This window comes from Balaenoptera ricei, chromosome 2 (assembly GCF_028023285.1).
Source record: "Balaenoptera ricei isolate mBalRic1 chromosome 2, mBalRic1.hap2, whole genome shotgun sequence".
NCBI classification, from domain to species: domain Eukaryota; kingdom Metazoa; phylum Chordata; class Mammalia; order Artiodactyla; family Balaenopteridae; genus Balaenoptera; species Balaenoptera ricei.
In genome coordinates this window covers 13,838,801-13,856,160 of record NC_082640.1, presented here as the reverse complement: position 1 = coordinate 13,856,160, position 17,360 = coordinate 13,838,801, and the positions used below count along the sequence as shown (strand labels likewise).

The following is a 17,360-nucleotide window of genomic DNA, read 5'->3' as shown; positions in this document are numbered from 1 at the left end:
ATAGGTGCCTTAATAATAGAGACAAACTGATAAAAAGAAGCAGAAAACAGGCTGGTATTTATATCCTCTATATATCCCCTAAATACCAATAGTCAAATAATTTGCATAACTGTAGTGAATCTCGGAGACAGATGAAGGATGGCTGAATCAGACATACAGTAAAAGGTAAAAAAATGGAGTTTTCCCAAGGACAGTGGTGTGCTGGAGCCCACTTAAACCAGCTCATGAGAGCCAATTGCCAACGTTTCAGGAACTGTGTGAGCCAGTTATTAAACGTATCCATTATTAAAAATTAAATTATATAAACTTTTAATTAAATTATACTAAAAAAGGTAATAGTCAAAACTCATTGCTTCCTATTTTACATTTTATTATTATGTATGCCTTTGAGGATATTCACACCTAGTGTATCTACCTGATGGAAATATTACAGAATGGTAAACTACTGCTCCACATCTCTTCCCAACTCCACTTTCAGTGACTTCATGTTGATAATTTCAAATCAGCCATGACGAGAGTAAATTACCAGTAAAATTGGCAAATGCTACAAATTGAGGCTTCTTTTTTCCCTCCAAAGAATCAATTTTTAAAAATTCACCAACCTACCAGTACCATGGGGTATTCTAAAAATATTTATAAGGATGGCTGGTTTAAAAGCAGTAACACTGTGAAATACTTGAAAAACTACTTCCTGAAAAATCATTGATGACAAATAGGGAATATTATCTTAAATGCTACTAAAATATAAATTAGATCAACCCTGGAGTACTCCAGGATATAAATAAATGACTTTTTATTTTATAAAGAAAAATATGCCACCCATCTTTGACTGCTATGACTTTGGGGGTTTAATTTTGGTTTGGCGTCATTCTAAACAGAAATGAAGAGGATGTGGCATAAGGGCAGAATAAGAAACCACCAAGAGTCATTGTTGAATACTTCGCAGGCCCATGCTCACAGCTCTAAGTGTTACCATCAACATTTTTAAATAGGAACAGCATTCTGGAAGTTGTTTTCCTGATGAAGATACATGCCCTTCTTTTCCACTTAAATAACTTTCTCCTGTTTACATTCACACACCTACTCAAGTATCTCTTTTCTGACAATAATCTGATTTTGTTTCTGTTGTTTTTGTTTACTCACTTTTCTGTACTCACCATAACTCTTTCAAAACATTAAGTTTTTGTGTATATGGAATAATGTGAAACTGAGGAGGGCAGCCATGTTTCTTAGAACGTTAGGGTTTTTCCAAGATGCCTTGCCTCATGGGGTGAGGAAGAGGCCATATGGATGGGACTCTAGCCTCCCTCATTTTGACATTAACCAGAGAAGCTCAGCCTTTTGTAGCTGTCTTTCATATATTGAGGTTATGTGTAAAATGTCACTAGGAAGGAAGGAAGGGAGGGAGGGAGGGAGGGACGGAGGTGGAAAGAGAGAAGAAAAGAAAACCAGTGTGTTAGAGAACTTAGGTACGCCAATGTTTGAGTGTGTGTCTGCATATGCATGCATATGTACCACCTGTAATTATGCAAGGTGTGTTTGTGTGTGTTTTGGGAGGAACAGCTATAGGTAGATTGGGTCCATTCATGGTTAAAACACAAGTGCATTTTTAACTGAATTATATGCATTATATTTTATATATACACCTACACAAAGATCTAATTGATTTAAATTACTGGTATTTGAGGTTTTTTAAATTAAAATTTAAAGTTACAGAGTATGTAGATAATCTAGGTTTTAAAGCGAACAAGAAAACAATTCTAAGTTTTGAATCTTCACATAATTACATATGTGTTTTAAAAAATAATTTCATGTGTTGTATATTTTTTATAAAACAAGGGCAACACTATCTCTCAAAACAAATAGAAACAAAGAACACTTTACAGAGATAAATAAAATGAGAAGTCCCTGAGATAGTAAATTTTTAGACAATAAAACACATTGCTGGTTGGAATACTGTCTTTTCAAGAATACAGCCAAACACCTTTCAAACTAAATAGTCTTTCAAGTTTGAAAAGGGAAAATAAATAAATTCATTGATTTAAATTACTAGAAATGCATTTACTTTAAAGACCTTTTCTTTTCTTTTTTCCTACAGCAAGTAAATCAATCAAAGAGTAAAGAGGAAAGTGCAATAATGACTGTAAGACAAGGGTTCAAGGAAGATGAAATACTGGCTGTATGGAAGATGTGTGTTCCACAGACTTTGTTCTGAGGTCTTCCATCCCAATACTAATCAGGCCCCATCTAGCTTAGTTTATGAAATCTGACATGGGTACAGCCTATGGCAATAAGGATGCAGGATAGTGATTTTATTTCTTATTTTATTCATTGCAGCCCCAGGGAGAGAGATAACGAGAACAGGAATGAAATCCAAGTCTCCTACATAAAACACTGCAGAACATTACCACTAGGTCACCAGAGGGAAAAAGAAGAAACTATTTTATTTTAGAAGAGTTTATTTGTTATAGTATTTATGGTAGAAAATTATTTTGTTTGACTTACCAATGACTCACTAAAACCTCACTTTTATTAATCATATACATGGATTGTTTTCGCACAAAAAATGTTTGACATCTGCTCATTGGACTTAAAAAACTACATTGTTTCAGAAATTGAAAAAAAAAAAAGACTATCACCAACTTAACTTATAATGTCGGGCAATTATAATCAGAAATAACTTTTTATATTTCACTTTTTATGTAATATTCCTACTATTTGGATATTTGTCATCTTTTACTTATTGCTTTAAAGTGCTACAGGCACTGCCACTAATGAAAGCTGTGGCAAATTCTGGGAGAAATTACCTGTGTTTGACCCTTTCAAGAGCTTAAGAAGGTTAAGAAATTCCATAGATGGATTCATGCCTAATGTACTTACACTGGTTGAGCCATGTAAAATTCCTGATATTTGAATGTTTTTACCCTAAAAAACAGCAATTGCCTATGACAGACCTAAATATTGTACAGTGCCCCTGATAATCAAACACCCCTTGCAAAATGGAAAAAATGTTACCAGGGTTCTTGTGAGAGTTAAATGAGCAACTCAATGTTCAGTAGGACATAGGACAATATCTGACATAAGATGTCAAGAATGATGATGATAATGATAAAAATTTGTATTTCCCCTATTTGACATGGAATTATCAGTAAAGTCAACAGCTAGCTTTCTGCTATGGTATTTTCCTTATGCAATTTGTCTATATGAGCTATACAGAGGTATAGCCTCTGTCTACGGTCATTTGCCACCATGTCATATGCCCAGGGTAACCTTTCCTAGAAGTTCATCTCTCCATTACATCATTTTACAGCAATATTTTGTGAGAGTTTACAAACATGGTACTTAAAACCTTTCCAAATATATACTGGACGAAACAAAAACTAGTTAGGGAGATTATTGGAGAAGCTCTTGAACAAAGTTAGTCAACTTCTTAATACAAACAGCAGAGAGGTCAACTGGGACATATGTTTCTCTTCATTTGGTTTCTACTAATAAAAGGACAAAAGAAAAATTTTAATGTAGATGAAAACTTTGAAAATGACAGGAAGATCCCAAAGAAGGCTAGAATAAAAGGAAAATTTTGGTTTAGGGTTTCTCAGTTTACAAAATGTTTTAACATACATACTTTTATCTCTAAGGTAGAAAGAGCAGATAATTTCACACTCTTTGTATGGTGTTAAGTAATAAGAAAACAAAAACCCGGATCATATAGGTAATAAACAGTGATGCTAAAACTAGAACTTAGGTCTTCAAATCTTAAGAATCCAGTATTTTGTCTCCCACTCCCCCCATTATTATGGTCTCTCAGCAGAAGTCACCATGATAAATTACTCTGAACACTTGATCAATTTAACAAGTATCTACTGAGAGTATAATGTGTGCACATTTCTACAGTCAGTTCAACCAAAGAAACCATAGGTAAAAATTCTAATGAGAAAACAATACAAGCTTTGAAACAAAGGAATCCAGGAAATGAAATGCTGTATCATCACACAGTTCTACACACAAAAAACTCATGTATGACTTCATTTGAACTACTTACATATGCAATGACCTTATTTACAAATGTCACTTTCTCAGGTACTGGGAGTTAGGGCTTTAACATATAAATTTTAGGGGGACACAGCTCAACACATAACACACAAAATACACACAAAAAAATAGATGAAGTAAAGGGTCAAAGGTCATTTTATTGTCTGGGGAGTAGCAACAGAAACTCATGCAAGACTATAATAAGAGGCATATTGAATACTTCATATTATCCACAAAAGGAAGACTAAAAGAGTGTATAATGACATCAAGTTTATAGAAGGGAGAAATGGAAATTAAAAATTAATCCAAAAGAAAGCAAGAGAGGAAACAGATAAAGAGGGACAAATAGAAAGCAAATACTAAGATGATAAATTTGAACCCCAAAATATCACTAATTATACTAAATATAGATGAATTAAATGCTCATCCCAAATTCCTAAAATGGTAGACGTAAATAATAAAAGAACTATATACAAACGGAAGGCAGTAACAGAAAGATATCTGGAAAATACCTATCTTTTAGGAAAATAAACATGAGTTGAAGAGGAAATCACAAGGAAAATTAGACTGTTTTGAACTGAATGAAAATGAATACATAATATCAAAATTTGTGGGATACAGCTAAAATACAAATATATAAATATTAAAAATACCGAATATAAAGCTCTACATTTAAATAATTCAGTGTTCAGAAAAAACTTACAGCATTAATACTTAGAAAAGAAGGAAGTTCTCAAATCAATGACCTAAACATCCACCTTAAGAAACTAGAAAAAGAGCAAATTAAACCCCAAATAAGTAGAAGACAGGAAAAAATTAATAGCGGAAATCAATGAACACAGACTAAAAAACAACAGAGGAAAATCAATGAAACCAAAAGCTGATTTCTAAAGAAAATCAGTAAAATGGATGTACTTCTAGAGACCCTGACCAAAAATAAAACAGAAGACACAAATTACCAATATCAGAAATGAAAGAGACATCACAACAGATATTAAAATGATAATAAGGGAATATTATAAACAACTTATTCCAGTATATTCAACAATTTGGATAAAACAGTCAAATCCCTTCAAAAAGAAAAACAGCCAAAGCTACCTTAAGAAAAAAATAGATGGAATTCCACACAAATGCTTGTAGAAAAGAGAAGAGGAAGGAACACTTCCCAATGCATTCTATGAGGCCAGTATTACCTGATATGAAGAGGACACAAAAACATTAAAATATAACAAAATTGTAGGCCTATCCTTCATGAAAGCTACTAGGACTAATAAGTGAGTATAGCAAAGTTACAGGATAAAAGGCTAATATACAAAAATTAATTGTATTTCGATATACTCACATCAGAAACAAATTAAAAATACAATTCAGAATAGTATAAAATATGAAATATTTACGTATAAATTTGACAAAATATGTTCCTAAGAGAAATTAAAGGAGACTTAAATAAAATAAGAGATATACCATGTTAATGGATCAAAAGACTCAATACTGGGACTTCCCTGGTGGCGCAGTGGTTAAGAATCCACCTGCCAATGCAGCGTACATGGGTTCGAGCCCTGGTCCGGGAATATCCCACATGCTGCGGAGCAACTAAGCCCGTGCGCCACAACTACTGAGCCTGCGCTCTAGAGCCTGTGCTCCGCAACAAGAGAAGCCACCTCAACAAGAAGCCCACGCACTGCAACAAAGAGTAGCCCCTGCTCGCCACAACTAGAGAAAGCCCGTTTGCAGCAACAAAGACCCAAGACAGCCAAAAAAAAAAAAAAAAAAAAACCTCACTATTGTTACGATGTGAAATCTCCCCAAATTTATCTACAGATCAATTCAACTGCAATAAAAATTCCAGCAGAATCTTTTGTACAAATTGACAACTTGATTTTAAATTTTATAAAGAAATGTAAAGAACTAGAATAGCCAATACAATTTTGAAAAGAAGATAACAGTGGGAGGATTTATACTATCTGATTTCAAGGTTTATTATATAGCTTATTATCAAGACAAATTGTATTGGTGTAAATATAGACATACAGATTAAAAAAACAGAATAGAGAGCCCAGTAATAAACCAACACATACACAGTCAATTATTTTCAACAAAGGTCCCATGCCAACTGAATGGGAAAAGTATAACCTTTTTAACAAATGGGGCTACTGGATAGCTGAATGTCAAACAAACAAAAACCACCTCAATGCTTACCTCCCACTATATACAAAAATTAACTTGAAATCTCACAGACCTAAATTTAAGAGCTAAAATTGTAAAACTTCTAAATGGAAACATGGAAGAAACTCTCAGTAACTTTGGGTTTGGTAAAGACTTCTTAATTTGGACAGAAAAAGAATTTAGTATAAAAGAAAATATTTAATAAACTGAACATCTGAATTTAAAACTTTTGCTCTTCAAAAGACACTATTACTAAAATAAAAAGCAAGTTAGGGTGCTTCCCTGGTGGCACAGTGGTTAAGAATCCACCTGCCAACGCAGGGGACACAGGTTCGATCCCTGGTCCAGGAAGATCCCACATGCCATGGAGCAACTAAGCCCATGCACCACAACTATTGAGCCCATGAGCTACAACTAGTGAAGCCCATGCACCTAGAGCCCATGCTCCGCAGCAAGAAAAGCCACCACAATGAGAAGCCCACGTGCCGCAACGAAGACTAGCCCCCGTTCGCCACAACTAGAGAAAGCCCGCGCGCAGCAACGATGACCCAACGCAGCCAAAAACAAATAAATAATTTATATATTAAAAAAAGCAAGTTATAAACAAGAAGATATTTGCAAAACATATAGGTGACAAAAGTGTTCAAAATATGTAGAGAACTTTAAACTCAATAATAAGACAAGCATGGGCCATAGATTTCAAGAGAGACTTCATAAAAAAGATATTCTAATGGAAAATAAACAGATAAAAAGATGCTCAGCATTATTAATCATTAGAGAACTGCAAATTAGAATCACAATGAGATAGTCCTACACATCCACTAGAATGGCAAAAAGAGTGTTAACAGCAAAGGTTGGCCAAGATGTGGAGCAACTGCAACTCTTACACATTGCTGGTGGGAATGTAAAATTAATAGCCACTCTGGAAATCAGTTTGGCAACTTTTAAAATATTTAGATATACACACATCACACCTTCCAGTCATTTTACTACATGGTATTTACCCAAGAGAAATGAAGGCATAAGTCCACACAAAGACATGTACAATGAATCTTCATAGAAGACTCATTTATAATGGCCAGAAACTAGAAACAAATCAAATGTCTATCAACTAATAAATTTTAAAAACTGTAGTGTACCCATACAATAGAATACTACTTGGCACTAAAAAGGGAAAACTATAGAAACATGAATAAATCTCAAAACAGAGTATGCAGTGTATGCTCCTATATACATAATATGTTAAATCATGCAAACTAACCCACTATGGATTATTATTCAGTGATAAAAAGAAACAAACTACTGATACACTCAAACACTTGGAGGTATCTTAAGGGCATAATATGAGTAAAAAAAAAAAGTCAAGCTGAGCACCTAAATCTATAAAGCAAATATTAACAGAATAAAGGGAAAAATAGACAGCAATACAATAATAGTAGGAAACATTAATACCCCACTTGTATCAATGGGTAGATCATCCAGACAGAAAATCAATACGGAAGACTAGCCTTAAATGACATGTTAGACCAGATTGAATTAATAACATATACAGGACATTCCATCCAAAAGCAACAGAATACACATTCTTCTCAAGTACACATGGATCTCCAGGATAGACGAGATGTTAATTAGCCCACAAAACAAGTCCTAAATTTAAGAAGATTGAAATCATATCAAGCACCTTTTCCTACCACAATGGTATTGACATTAGAAATCAACTACAAGAAGAAAGCAAAACTCACAGATGTATGGTGATTAAGCACATGATCATCTGAATAGATGCATTTGACAAAACTGGACAAAAACATTCATTTATGGTAAAATCTCTCAACAAAGTGTGTATAGAGGGAATGCACCACAACATAATAAAGGCCGTATGTGACAAGCCCAAAGCTAACATCACACTGAACACATGAAAAGATGCTCAGCATCACTAATCAACAGGGAAATGCAAATCAAAACCATAATGAGATATCATCTCACACTTGTCAGAATGGCTATTACCAAAAAGACAAGAAATAACAAGTGGTGGCAGGGATATGGAGAAAAGGGAACTCTTATGCACTGTTGGTGGGAATGTATACTGGTCCAACCACTAAGGAAATCAGTACAGAGATTCCTCAAAAAATTAAAAATAGAACTACGATATGATCTAGAAGTTCCACTTCTGGGTATTTATCCAAAGAAAGTGAAAACAGTAATTTGAAAAGATATATGCACCCCAATGTTTGCTGCAGACTATTTACAATAGCCAAGATATGGAAAGGACTTCAGTGTCCTTTGATGGATGAATGGATATAGAAAATGTGACACACACATCCACAGACACACACAGGAATATTATTCAGCCATAAAAAGAAGGAAATCGTACCATTTGTGGCAACATGGATGGACCTTGAGGGCATTATGCTAAGTAAAATAAATCAGGTAGAGAAAGACAAATACCAGATGATCTCACTTTTTTAGAGGAATCTTAACAAAAACAAACAAAAACCATAAAAACTAAGCTCAAAAATAAGAGAAAAGACTGTTTTTTTTCTTTTTTTTATAACTTTACTTATTTATTTGTTTTTATTTTTGGCTGTGTAGAGTCTTCATTGCTGCGCGCGGGCTTTCTCTAGTTGCGGTGAGCGGGGGCTACTCTTTGTTGTGGTGCGCAGGCTTCTCACTGCAGTGGCTTCTCTTGTTGCGGAGCACGGGCTCTAGGCACGCGGGCTTCCGTAGTTGTGGCTCACGGGCTCTAGAGCGCAGGCTCAGTAGTTGTGGCGCATAGGCTTAGTTGCTCCGCAGCACGTGGGATCTTCCTGGACCAGGGCTGGAACCCCTGTCCCCTGCATTGGCAGGTGGATTCCTAACCACTGCGCCACCAGGGAAGGCCCAGAGTGGTTTTTATAAGAGGTGTGGCTGTGGCAGTGAGGGGTGGATGAAACGGGTGAAAGGGTACGAATAAATAAGTCATGCGGATGTCATGTACAGCATGGTGACTATACTTAATAACACTGTACTGCATATTTGAAAGTTGCTAGGAGAGTAGATCTTAAAAGTTCTCATCACAAAAAAAATTTTTGTAACTATGTGTGGTGATGGGTGTTAACTATACTTACTGTGGTGATTCCTTTGCAATACATACAAAGTCAAGGGACTTCCCTGGTGGTGCAGTGGTTAAGAATCCGCCTGCCAACTCAGGGGACATGGGTTTGAGCCCTGGTCCCACGTGCCGCAGAACAACTAAGCCCATGCGCCACAACTACTGAGCCTGCACTCTAGAGCCCGCACACCACAACTACTGAGCCTGTGTGCCACAACTACTGAAGCCCGCATGCCTAGAGCCCATGCTCCGTAACAAGAGAAGCCACCGCAACGAGAACCCTGCGCACCACAATGAAGAGTAGCCCCCACTCGCCATAACTAGAGAAAGCCCGCGCACAGCAACAAGGACCCAACACAGCCAAAAATAAATAAATAAAAATAAATTTATAAAAAAAAATACATACAAAGTCGAATCATGTTGTAAATATGAAACTAATATGTTATATGCCAATTACACCTCACTAAAAAAAAGAAAGGAATAAAAATGAAAAGGCATTAAAAAATGTCTACCTCAAGAGGTCACACAATGAATGATTCCGTTTATATAATGTTCTCAAAATGACAAAACTCTTGAGAAAGAATAAATTAATGGTTGTCAGAGGTTAAGGATGGTGTGAAGGTGATGGGTGTGAATATAAAGAAGCATGAGTGATATATTTGTGTTCTGTACCTCGACTAGTTCTATATCTTTACTGCAGTGGTTGTTAAATTAATCTACACATGTGATAAAATGGCATACAACTATACACAGCCATTGTACTTAATGTCAATTTCTGGTTTTGAAATTGTATTGTAGTTACATAAGATATAACTATCAGGGAAAACTGGGTTAAAGGTACATTAGAATTCTGTGTACTATCAAATCATATCAAATCAAATGGGTTTAAGAAAGCAAAGTGGTTTAATATCAGAAAAACAATCTATATAATTCATCTCATTAACAAAATAAAGGTTAAAAAGCTATAATCATAACTGACACAAAAAATATTTGATAACATTTTACAACATTCATTTTTAATAAATAAAAATTCTTAGCAAATCTAGGAAGAAATTTTGATTTTTAAAATTCACAGTGTGACGTTAACAAAAATGGCAGAGTAAGGAACTCCAAATCTACTCTCTTTATAAAAGCAACAAAAAAATGGTCAGAATCTATCAGAATCAAGTTTTTCTAAACTCTGGAAATTAATCAAAGGCTTGCGGTACTATGGGTAACATGTACTAAAGAAAGCTGATTCTTGATAAGAACAGCAACCTTTGTGCTACATTAACTTACCCCAGTCTTATTCCCTGTTCCACAGCTCAGCACTACCTATGAAAATAACAACCATATTCTTGATTGTGGAGGGAGCAGAATGAACTAATTTTCAAGGAACTGCAATCATTTGTTTTGATCTGTTTCGTGGCTCCTTGGAAGACCGATCAAAAGGCTTGTCTTTATTTTGCCTAACTGAAAACTGGCCTAATGCTAAAAGCTCTTCCCTGGGGGCATTTTGGGAAAATGGTTACTGTCTAGTATCTTAGCCACTGCTTCCTGAGGCAACAGAAAAAAGCTGGGCAAACAACGGATTAACCAAAAAGCTTGAGAAGAAAGGCTGAGGAATAAGATGCTCTGAGAATCTAGGCCACGTGCATGCTCAAGGCTGTGAGCATGGTCAGAAAAGACCTGAGAAGGACTTAAGTTCTCACCTGCTGTTGATCTTGAGGCTCTTTGGAAGCAGAAAGTAAAAGCTAAGGCAGAATTGTCAACTGCCTGACTGGGTGTGGAAGCTGAGCCCCAACACATACACAGAGCCCATGGCAAAGACTGAAAGAAATGTTGGCTCCAGGCATTCAAGGAAATCTCTGCCCAATTATTAGCTGATCACTAAGCTAACTGAATAGAGACATCGGTGGCTACACAAAACAAAAGAAACAGAGTTTGTAGAATTAGTACAGAAAAGTCAGTAAACAAACAACAACTACAATAAGCCAAACATAACAATAAATCCTGGAAAGGGGAGAGAATCTGATTTTTTCAGAGTTGCAACTAATAACAGCCACAATACCCAGTCTTCAACAGGAACAACGATAATTGCCATACCTGCAAAGAAACAATATAGTATGGCCCAAATAAAGGAAAAAATAAATAGAAACTGTGCCTGAGGAAGACCAGACATTGGAATTTCTATGCAAAAGCTTTAAATCAGCTATTTTAAATATTCAACAAGCTAAAGGAAACCATGCTCAAAACACTAAAGGAAAGTATGAGAACAATGTGTCACCTAGTTGAGAATAAATCAATAAATAGGTAGAAATTATTAAAAGGAATAAAATAGAAATTCTGAGGGTGAAAAGTACAATAACAAATTAAGAATTCACTAGAGGGGCTCAACAGCAGATTTGAACAGGCAGAAAAAGAATCAGCAAACTGACAAATAAACCCACTGAGATTATCTGTTCTGAAGAACAGAAAGAAAAGAGAATTAAGAAAAATAAGCACATAGTATGAGTGTGTTTCATGTTTGGTAATTGCAATCATTGTTGCTTTTGTTGTGGTCATCCATGTACAATGCTTGGTGTCAGTCTATTTATCTCTTGTAAAAATAAAATACAGTGTGTGTGTGTGAAAAAAAAAAAAAAATAAAGGCGATTCGAATCTACCTCCTGAAAAAAAAAAAAAAAAAAAGAAAAATAAGCAAAGCCTCAGAGGCCTGTGGGATACCATTAAACATATCAACATATGCTTAATACGAGTAACAGAAAGGCAAAAGGAGGAAGGGGAAGGGGGGTGAGAGAGAAAGAAAGAGAATATTTGAAGAATAATGGTCAAAACTTCTAAAATTTGAAGCTCAATGAACTCCAAAAGGATAAACTCACAGGAATCCACATCTACATACATCACAATCAAACTGATCAAAAGCTAAAGACAAAGAAAGAATCTTCAAAACAGGAAAGGACAAGTAACTCATCATGTACAAGTGATCATCAATAAGATTAACATCTGATTTCTAATCAGAAACCAGAAGGTAGTGGGATGATGTACTCAAAGTGCTGAAAGAAAAGAACAGTCAAACCAAAATTATTTATCTGGCAAAACTATCCTTCAAAAATGAAGGAAAAATTCTGACATTCCCAGATAAACAAAAAGTGAGAGAGTTTGTTGCTAGCAGTCTGGCCCTACAAGTGCTTAAAGGGACTCCTTCAGAATGAAATGAAGGGACACTAGACAGTTACTCAATGGCATATGAAGAAATAAACACCAGGATAGGTGTTTTTGTATTGACACAGGTAAATATAGAAAACAGCATAAATGTAATTTTTGTTTGTAATTCTTTTTCTTTTTTAATCTCACTAAAAGACAACTGCATAAAGCAATAGTTATAAATCTAAGTTGACAGGCACACAATATATACAGATTTAATCTGTGACAATAACATTATACGGCGGAAAGTTTAACACTACTGAAACTAAGTTGGCATTAATCCTAACTAGATTGTTATAAATTAAGATGTTAATGTAATCCCTAGAGAAACCACAAAATATATGTCTGAATAAAGACCTGTATGTGAATGTTCATAGCATTTTTATCATAGTCCCAAAGTGGAATCAAACTAAACCATTAGCTGAAGAATGGATAAACAGTATGTGATATATCCATATGATGGAATATTGTTTAGCCATAAGAAGAAATGAAGTACTGTTAAATAACACAACCTTGAATACTTTATGCCAAGCAAAACACAAAAGGCCACATACTGTGTGATACCAATTATGTGAAATGTCTAGAACAGGCAAATCCATAAGCAGAAAGTAGATAAGCAGTTGCCAGGGAAGGGGAGAGAGGAGAATTGGAGCTAACTGCTAACAAGTAGAGGGTTATTTATTTATTTTTTTGGTGTGATGAAAATCTTCTTGAATTAGATAGTGGTGATGGTGGCACAACATAGTGAATAGACTACAACCACTGAACTGTGTGCACTTTTAAATGGTGAACTTTATGTTATGTGAAGTGTGTCTTAGTAAAAAATGTTATAGAAAGCCTACAGCATATATCACATTTAACAGTTAAACAATAAAAGAATATATAATTTTAATAATGAAATAAAACTTTTAATAAAGAAAGCTTTTTTGAGATTGGAAATGAAACAAAGATACTTATTATATCACTTTTATTCTACATGTACTAGAGATCCTTAGCACAAAAGAAAAAAAAAGTGTAATACTCAGAGAAACTATTAAAATTAAAAAATAAATTTAGCAAGGTTGCAGGATACAAGGTTATTATACAAAAATCAACTGTATTTCTATATAGCAAATATAATTGGAAAGTGAAGTTTAAAAAAACAGTATCATATATAATGTCATCTAAAAACACTAAATGACTAGGAATAAATTTTTTTTTTAAACGTGCAGTATATACACACAAAAACCTGTGACACATTAAAAAAAATTTTTTTAAAGACTTATATGAATGGATTTATTCATGGGTTGTAGAGTCAATACTGTCTGGATGCCAGTTCTTCCAAAATTAATCTATATATTCAATGTAATCCCAATTGAATGTCTCAGCTGAATAATCTGTGGAAAATTGCAAGTTACTTTAAAAATTTATATGTGAATGTAAAGTGGCAATCTTATAGGAGGAAAACTAAGTTAGAAAATTACTATACCAGATATCTAGTACACAGCTACAGTAATTAAGATTGTGTGGTATCAGCACAAGCATGGAGAAATAGATTAATGGAACAAAGCAGAAAGTCTAGAAACAGACCACATGGTTATGGACACTTGTTCTATAATAAAGGTGGCATTTGCAGAGCTGTAGGAAGCAGTCTTTTCTTTAACTGGTATTGGGTCAATTGGGTTGGAAAACTTTTGAAAAAATATTAAACTTGATCATTACTTTACAATAAACACAAATATATAGTCCAGGGGATTATGAATCTAAATGTAAAAAGTAGAACATTAAAGCTTTTAGAAAAATTTGGAAATATCTTTATGACTGCAAAGTGGGAAAAGATTTCTTAAACACAACACAAACATCAAATAAAGGAAAGGAAAAGACTGATGACTGAAATTAATAACTCTGGTCATCAAAAGACACCATTAAGAGAATGAAAAGGCAAGCCAAAGTGGGAGAAAACATGTGCAAAGATTCACTTCTGAAATACATTAAAAACCTCTTTACAAATCAGTATGAAAAAACACAGGCAACCCAATAAAAAAAAAGACTTGAAAAGGCATTTCACATAAGAGAATATCAGTGTCCAATAAACATAAGAAAAAGTGTTTAAACTTACTCATCAAAGGTTATGCAAATTAAACCATAATTAAATATAACTACACACCTAACTCTATGGTTAAAAACATAAAAGACTTGACCCAGTGTTGGCAAGGATGTAAAGTAATTGAAGTTTTCAGATCCTGTTGCTGAGCTATAAATTGATACAAACATTAAAAATAAAAAAACTATTCAGAATTATTTACTAAAACTGACCCTGCAACTTAACTCCAAAAATAGAAATTTACACATACGTGTACTGAAAGTACAATAGTGTGCAAAGGAAACTTACTCATTATAGTCAAAAACTGGAAACAACATCAATCTCCAACAAAAATAAATTGTGCTATATTTCTAAATGGATTATACAGCAATGAAAATGAACAAATTACTGCTACACACAATAATGAATAACTATCACAAATACTATAGGAATAGAGGAAAGCAGATGCAAAATAGTACATATGGAATGTGTTATGGACTGAATGTCTGTGTCCGCTCCCCCATCCATATGTTGCAATCCTAACCCCCAATGTGATGGTAGCAGGGGTGGGGCCTTTGGGGGTTCATTAGGTCATGAGGTTGGAGCCCTCATGAATGGGATTAGTGCCCTTATGAAAGAGACCCCAGAGAGCTCTCTCACGTCTTCCACCATGTGAGGACACAGCAAGAAGACTGCTGTCTATGAATAGGAAGAGGGCCCTCACCAGACACCGAATCTGCTGGTGTCTTGATCTTGAACTTCCCAATCTTCAGAACTGTGAGAAATAAATGTTTGTTGTTTAAACCACCCAGTCTATTATATTTTTGTTGCAGCAGCCTGAAAGGACTAAGACAGGACGATTCCAGTTATAAACTTCAAACAGCAGGAAAAACTAATCTATGGTTAGAAGTCAGGATAATCATCTTTGTAGAAGAAAAGAAAGGTAGTGACCAGGACGAAGCATGAGTGTGGCTTCTGGACACTGGCAATGTTCTATTTCTTGATCTTGGCAATGGTTAACTTGATTTACCATGTGATAGTTTACTGAGCTGTATATCTATATTTTATGTACTTTTCAGTATGTATTTTACTCAATTAAAACAAAATTTTAAAAATTTACCTGTTTTTTCTGTGTTCTGTTCCTGTTTTCCAGCCAATCATCCATTTGTTCCTCAATTTCTTCTATAGAAGTTCCATGATCATAAGATTGAATATATGTACTTTCTAAAGGCGTATATACAGGAAATTCAGGTTTTGGTTTTTTTATTTTAACTTTCTTCTGCTCTAAAAAAAAAAAATGTTTAAAAGAACAAATCAATAACATAATAGCTTCTAACATTTTATTCATAGACCATTCTTGAAAGAACACATAAATATATATTGTTCTTTCATCAAAATAGAATTGCTTTGCTATAAATAGTTAGCTGTAAGTTTTATTGTGCCCTATCCACTGCATTGTTTTAAAATAAAACTCACAGGTGCTAATGATAGATGATTATGATATAACCATCATATCAATTTGTATATATCTTTAGTGTTCAAGGTACTGTTCATGCAACATTTCATTATGGCATAGTGCAAAGAGCCTGGTCATTAGTGTTTTAATCCTACCTTTACTATCTAATAGTTGCACAATACTGGGCAAGTAACTTAACCCTTAGAACAAGTGTCCATTTTCTCTTCTGTAAAAGGGAGCTATATCTAACCTCATAAAGTTGATGTGAGGAGAATTATATATCCCCTAACATACTACTTGGCAGAAAATTAGCTCTTAATGGTATACATTCATCTTTTCAATATTTTACAAATGCAAAATATAATCTGGCAACATCAAGGGTAGTTATCAATAGATACTTATCAATTTATCAATTGGCCTCTCCATTAAATCCCTTTCTGATTAGAGAGTTAACACTGAGAAGCAACTTCACTCTTGATTACTACTGTCAAACTCATCCATCCTTATAACCATATCTTCTCCATCCTGTGTGTGTGTATGTGTTATAATGCTAACGTAAAAAAATTAATATGATATTGGCATATGAAGAGACAAATTCCTAGAATAGAACAGAGAATTCATAAACATTTCAGTTCAGTGGGAAAAGGATTTATTAAATGATGCTGTCACAAATGAATACCCATTTGAAAGAAAATTGGACACAACCTTACAATATATACCAAAATCAATCCCAGTTGGATAAGAGACTTGACTTTAAAAACCAAAACAATAAAAATCTTGCAAAAAGAAATCTAAAATACTACCTGTACTATTTAAAGGAAGACAAAATCTTAACTAAGACTGAAAACCCAAATGCTATAAAAAAAAAAAAAGATAAAAGACAGAATAAACAAATCAAGAGAGAAATAACAGATTTGGAAAGATCATCTACAGTTCAGAGTACAAACAGAAGACTGATATATAGAATACATAAAGAGATATTGTAAACTGACAAGAGGATTGGCAGCCCAATAGAGAAAAATGGCCAAAAATAATGTGCATTAAGAATACAGTGTTATGGGAACAGTTCTACTTAACAAGGCTGTTACCTTTCTAGAAATTACATGGTATCTAATACCATATTTTATCCTGTACTGCTTCAGTAACTTTATACATCCAGACTTTTGAAATGGTGACTTAAAAAAAAACCAAAACACCTTAATACCAAAATAGGAAATTAGTAACTTAAATGACATATGAGTCTAATTTAAAAGTATAAAAACATAGTGTCACCAGAGTACAATATGAGCCCAAATAGAAGGCCAGGTTTTCTTGTTTTTCAAAATTGTTTTTCAGAAAAGAGCAAGAAACCGTATAAATGACTCCTTATG

At 34.3% G+C, this 17,360-nt stretch overlaps 1 protein-coding gene across 2 annotated transcripts in view; it reads right to left on the bottom strand.

Moving 5' to 3' along the window:
• Positions 1-17,360, bottom strand: part of DNAJC1 (DnaJ heat shock protein family (Hsp40) member C1) — a 360,201-nt gene that overhangs the window by 67,208 nt on the left and 275,633 nt on the right. For both annotated transcript variants that reach the window (XM_059911166.1, XM_059911157.1), the window contains exon 8: positions 15,655-15,818. In XM_059911166.1, the coding sequence (XP_059767149.1) occupies positions 15,655-15,818 (164 nt within the window). The remainder of the gene's footprint in view (positions 1-15,654; positions 15,819-17,360) is intronic.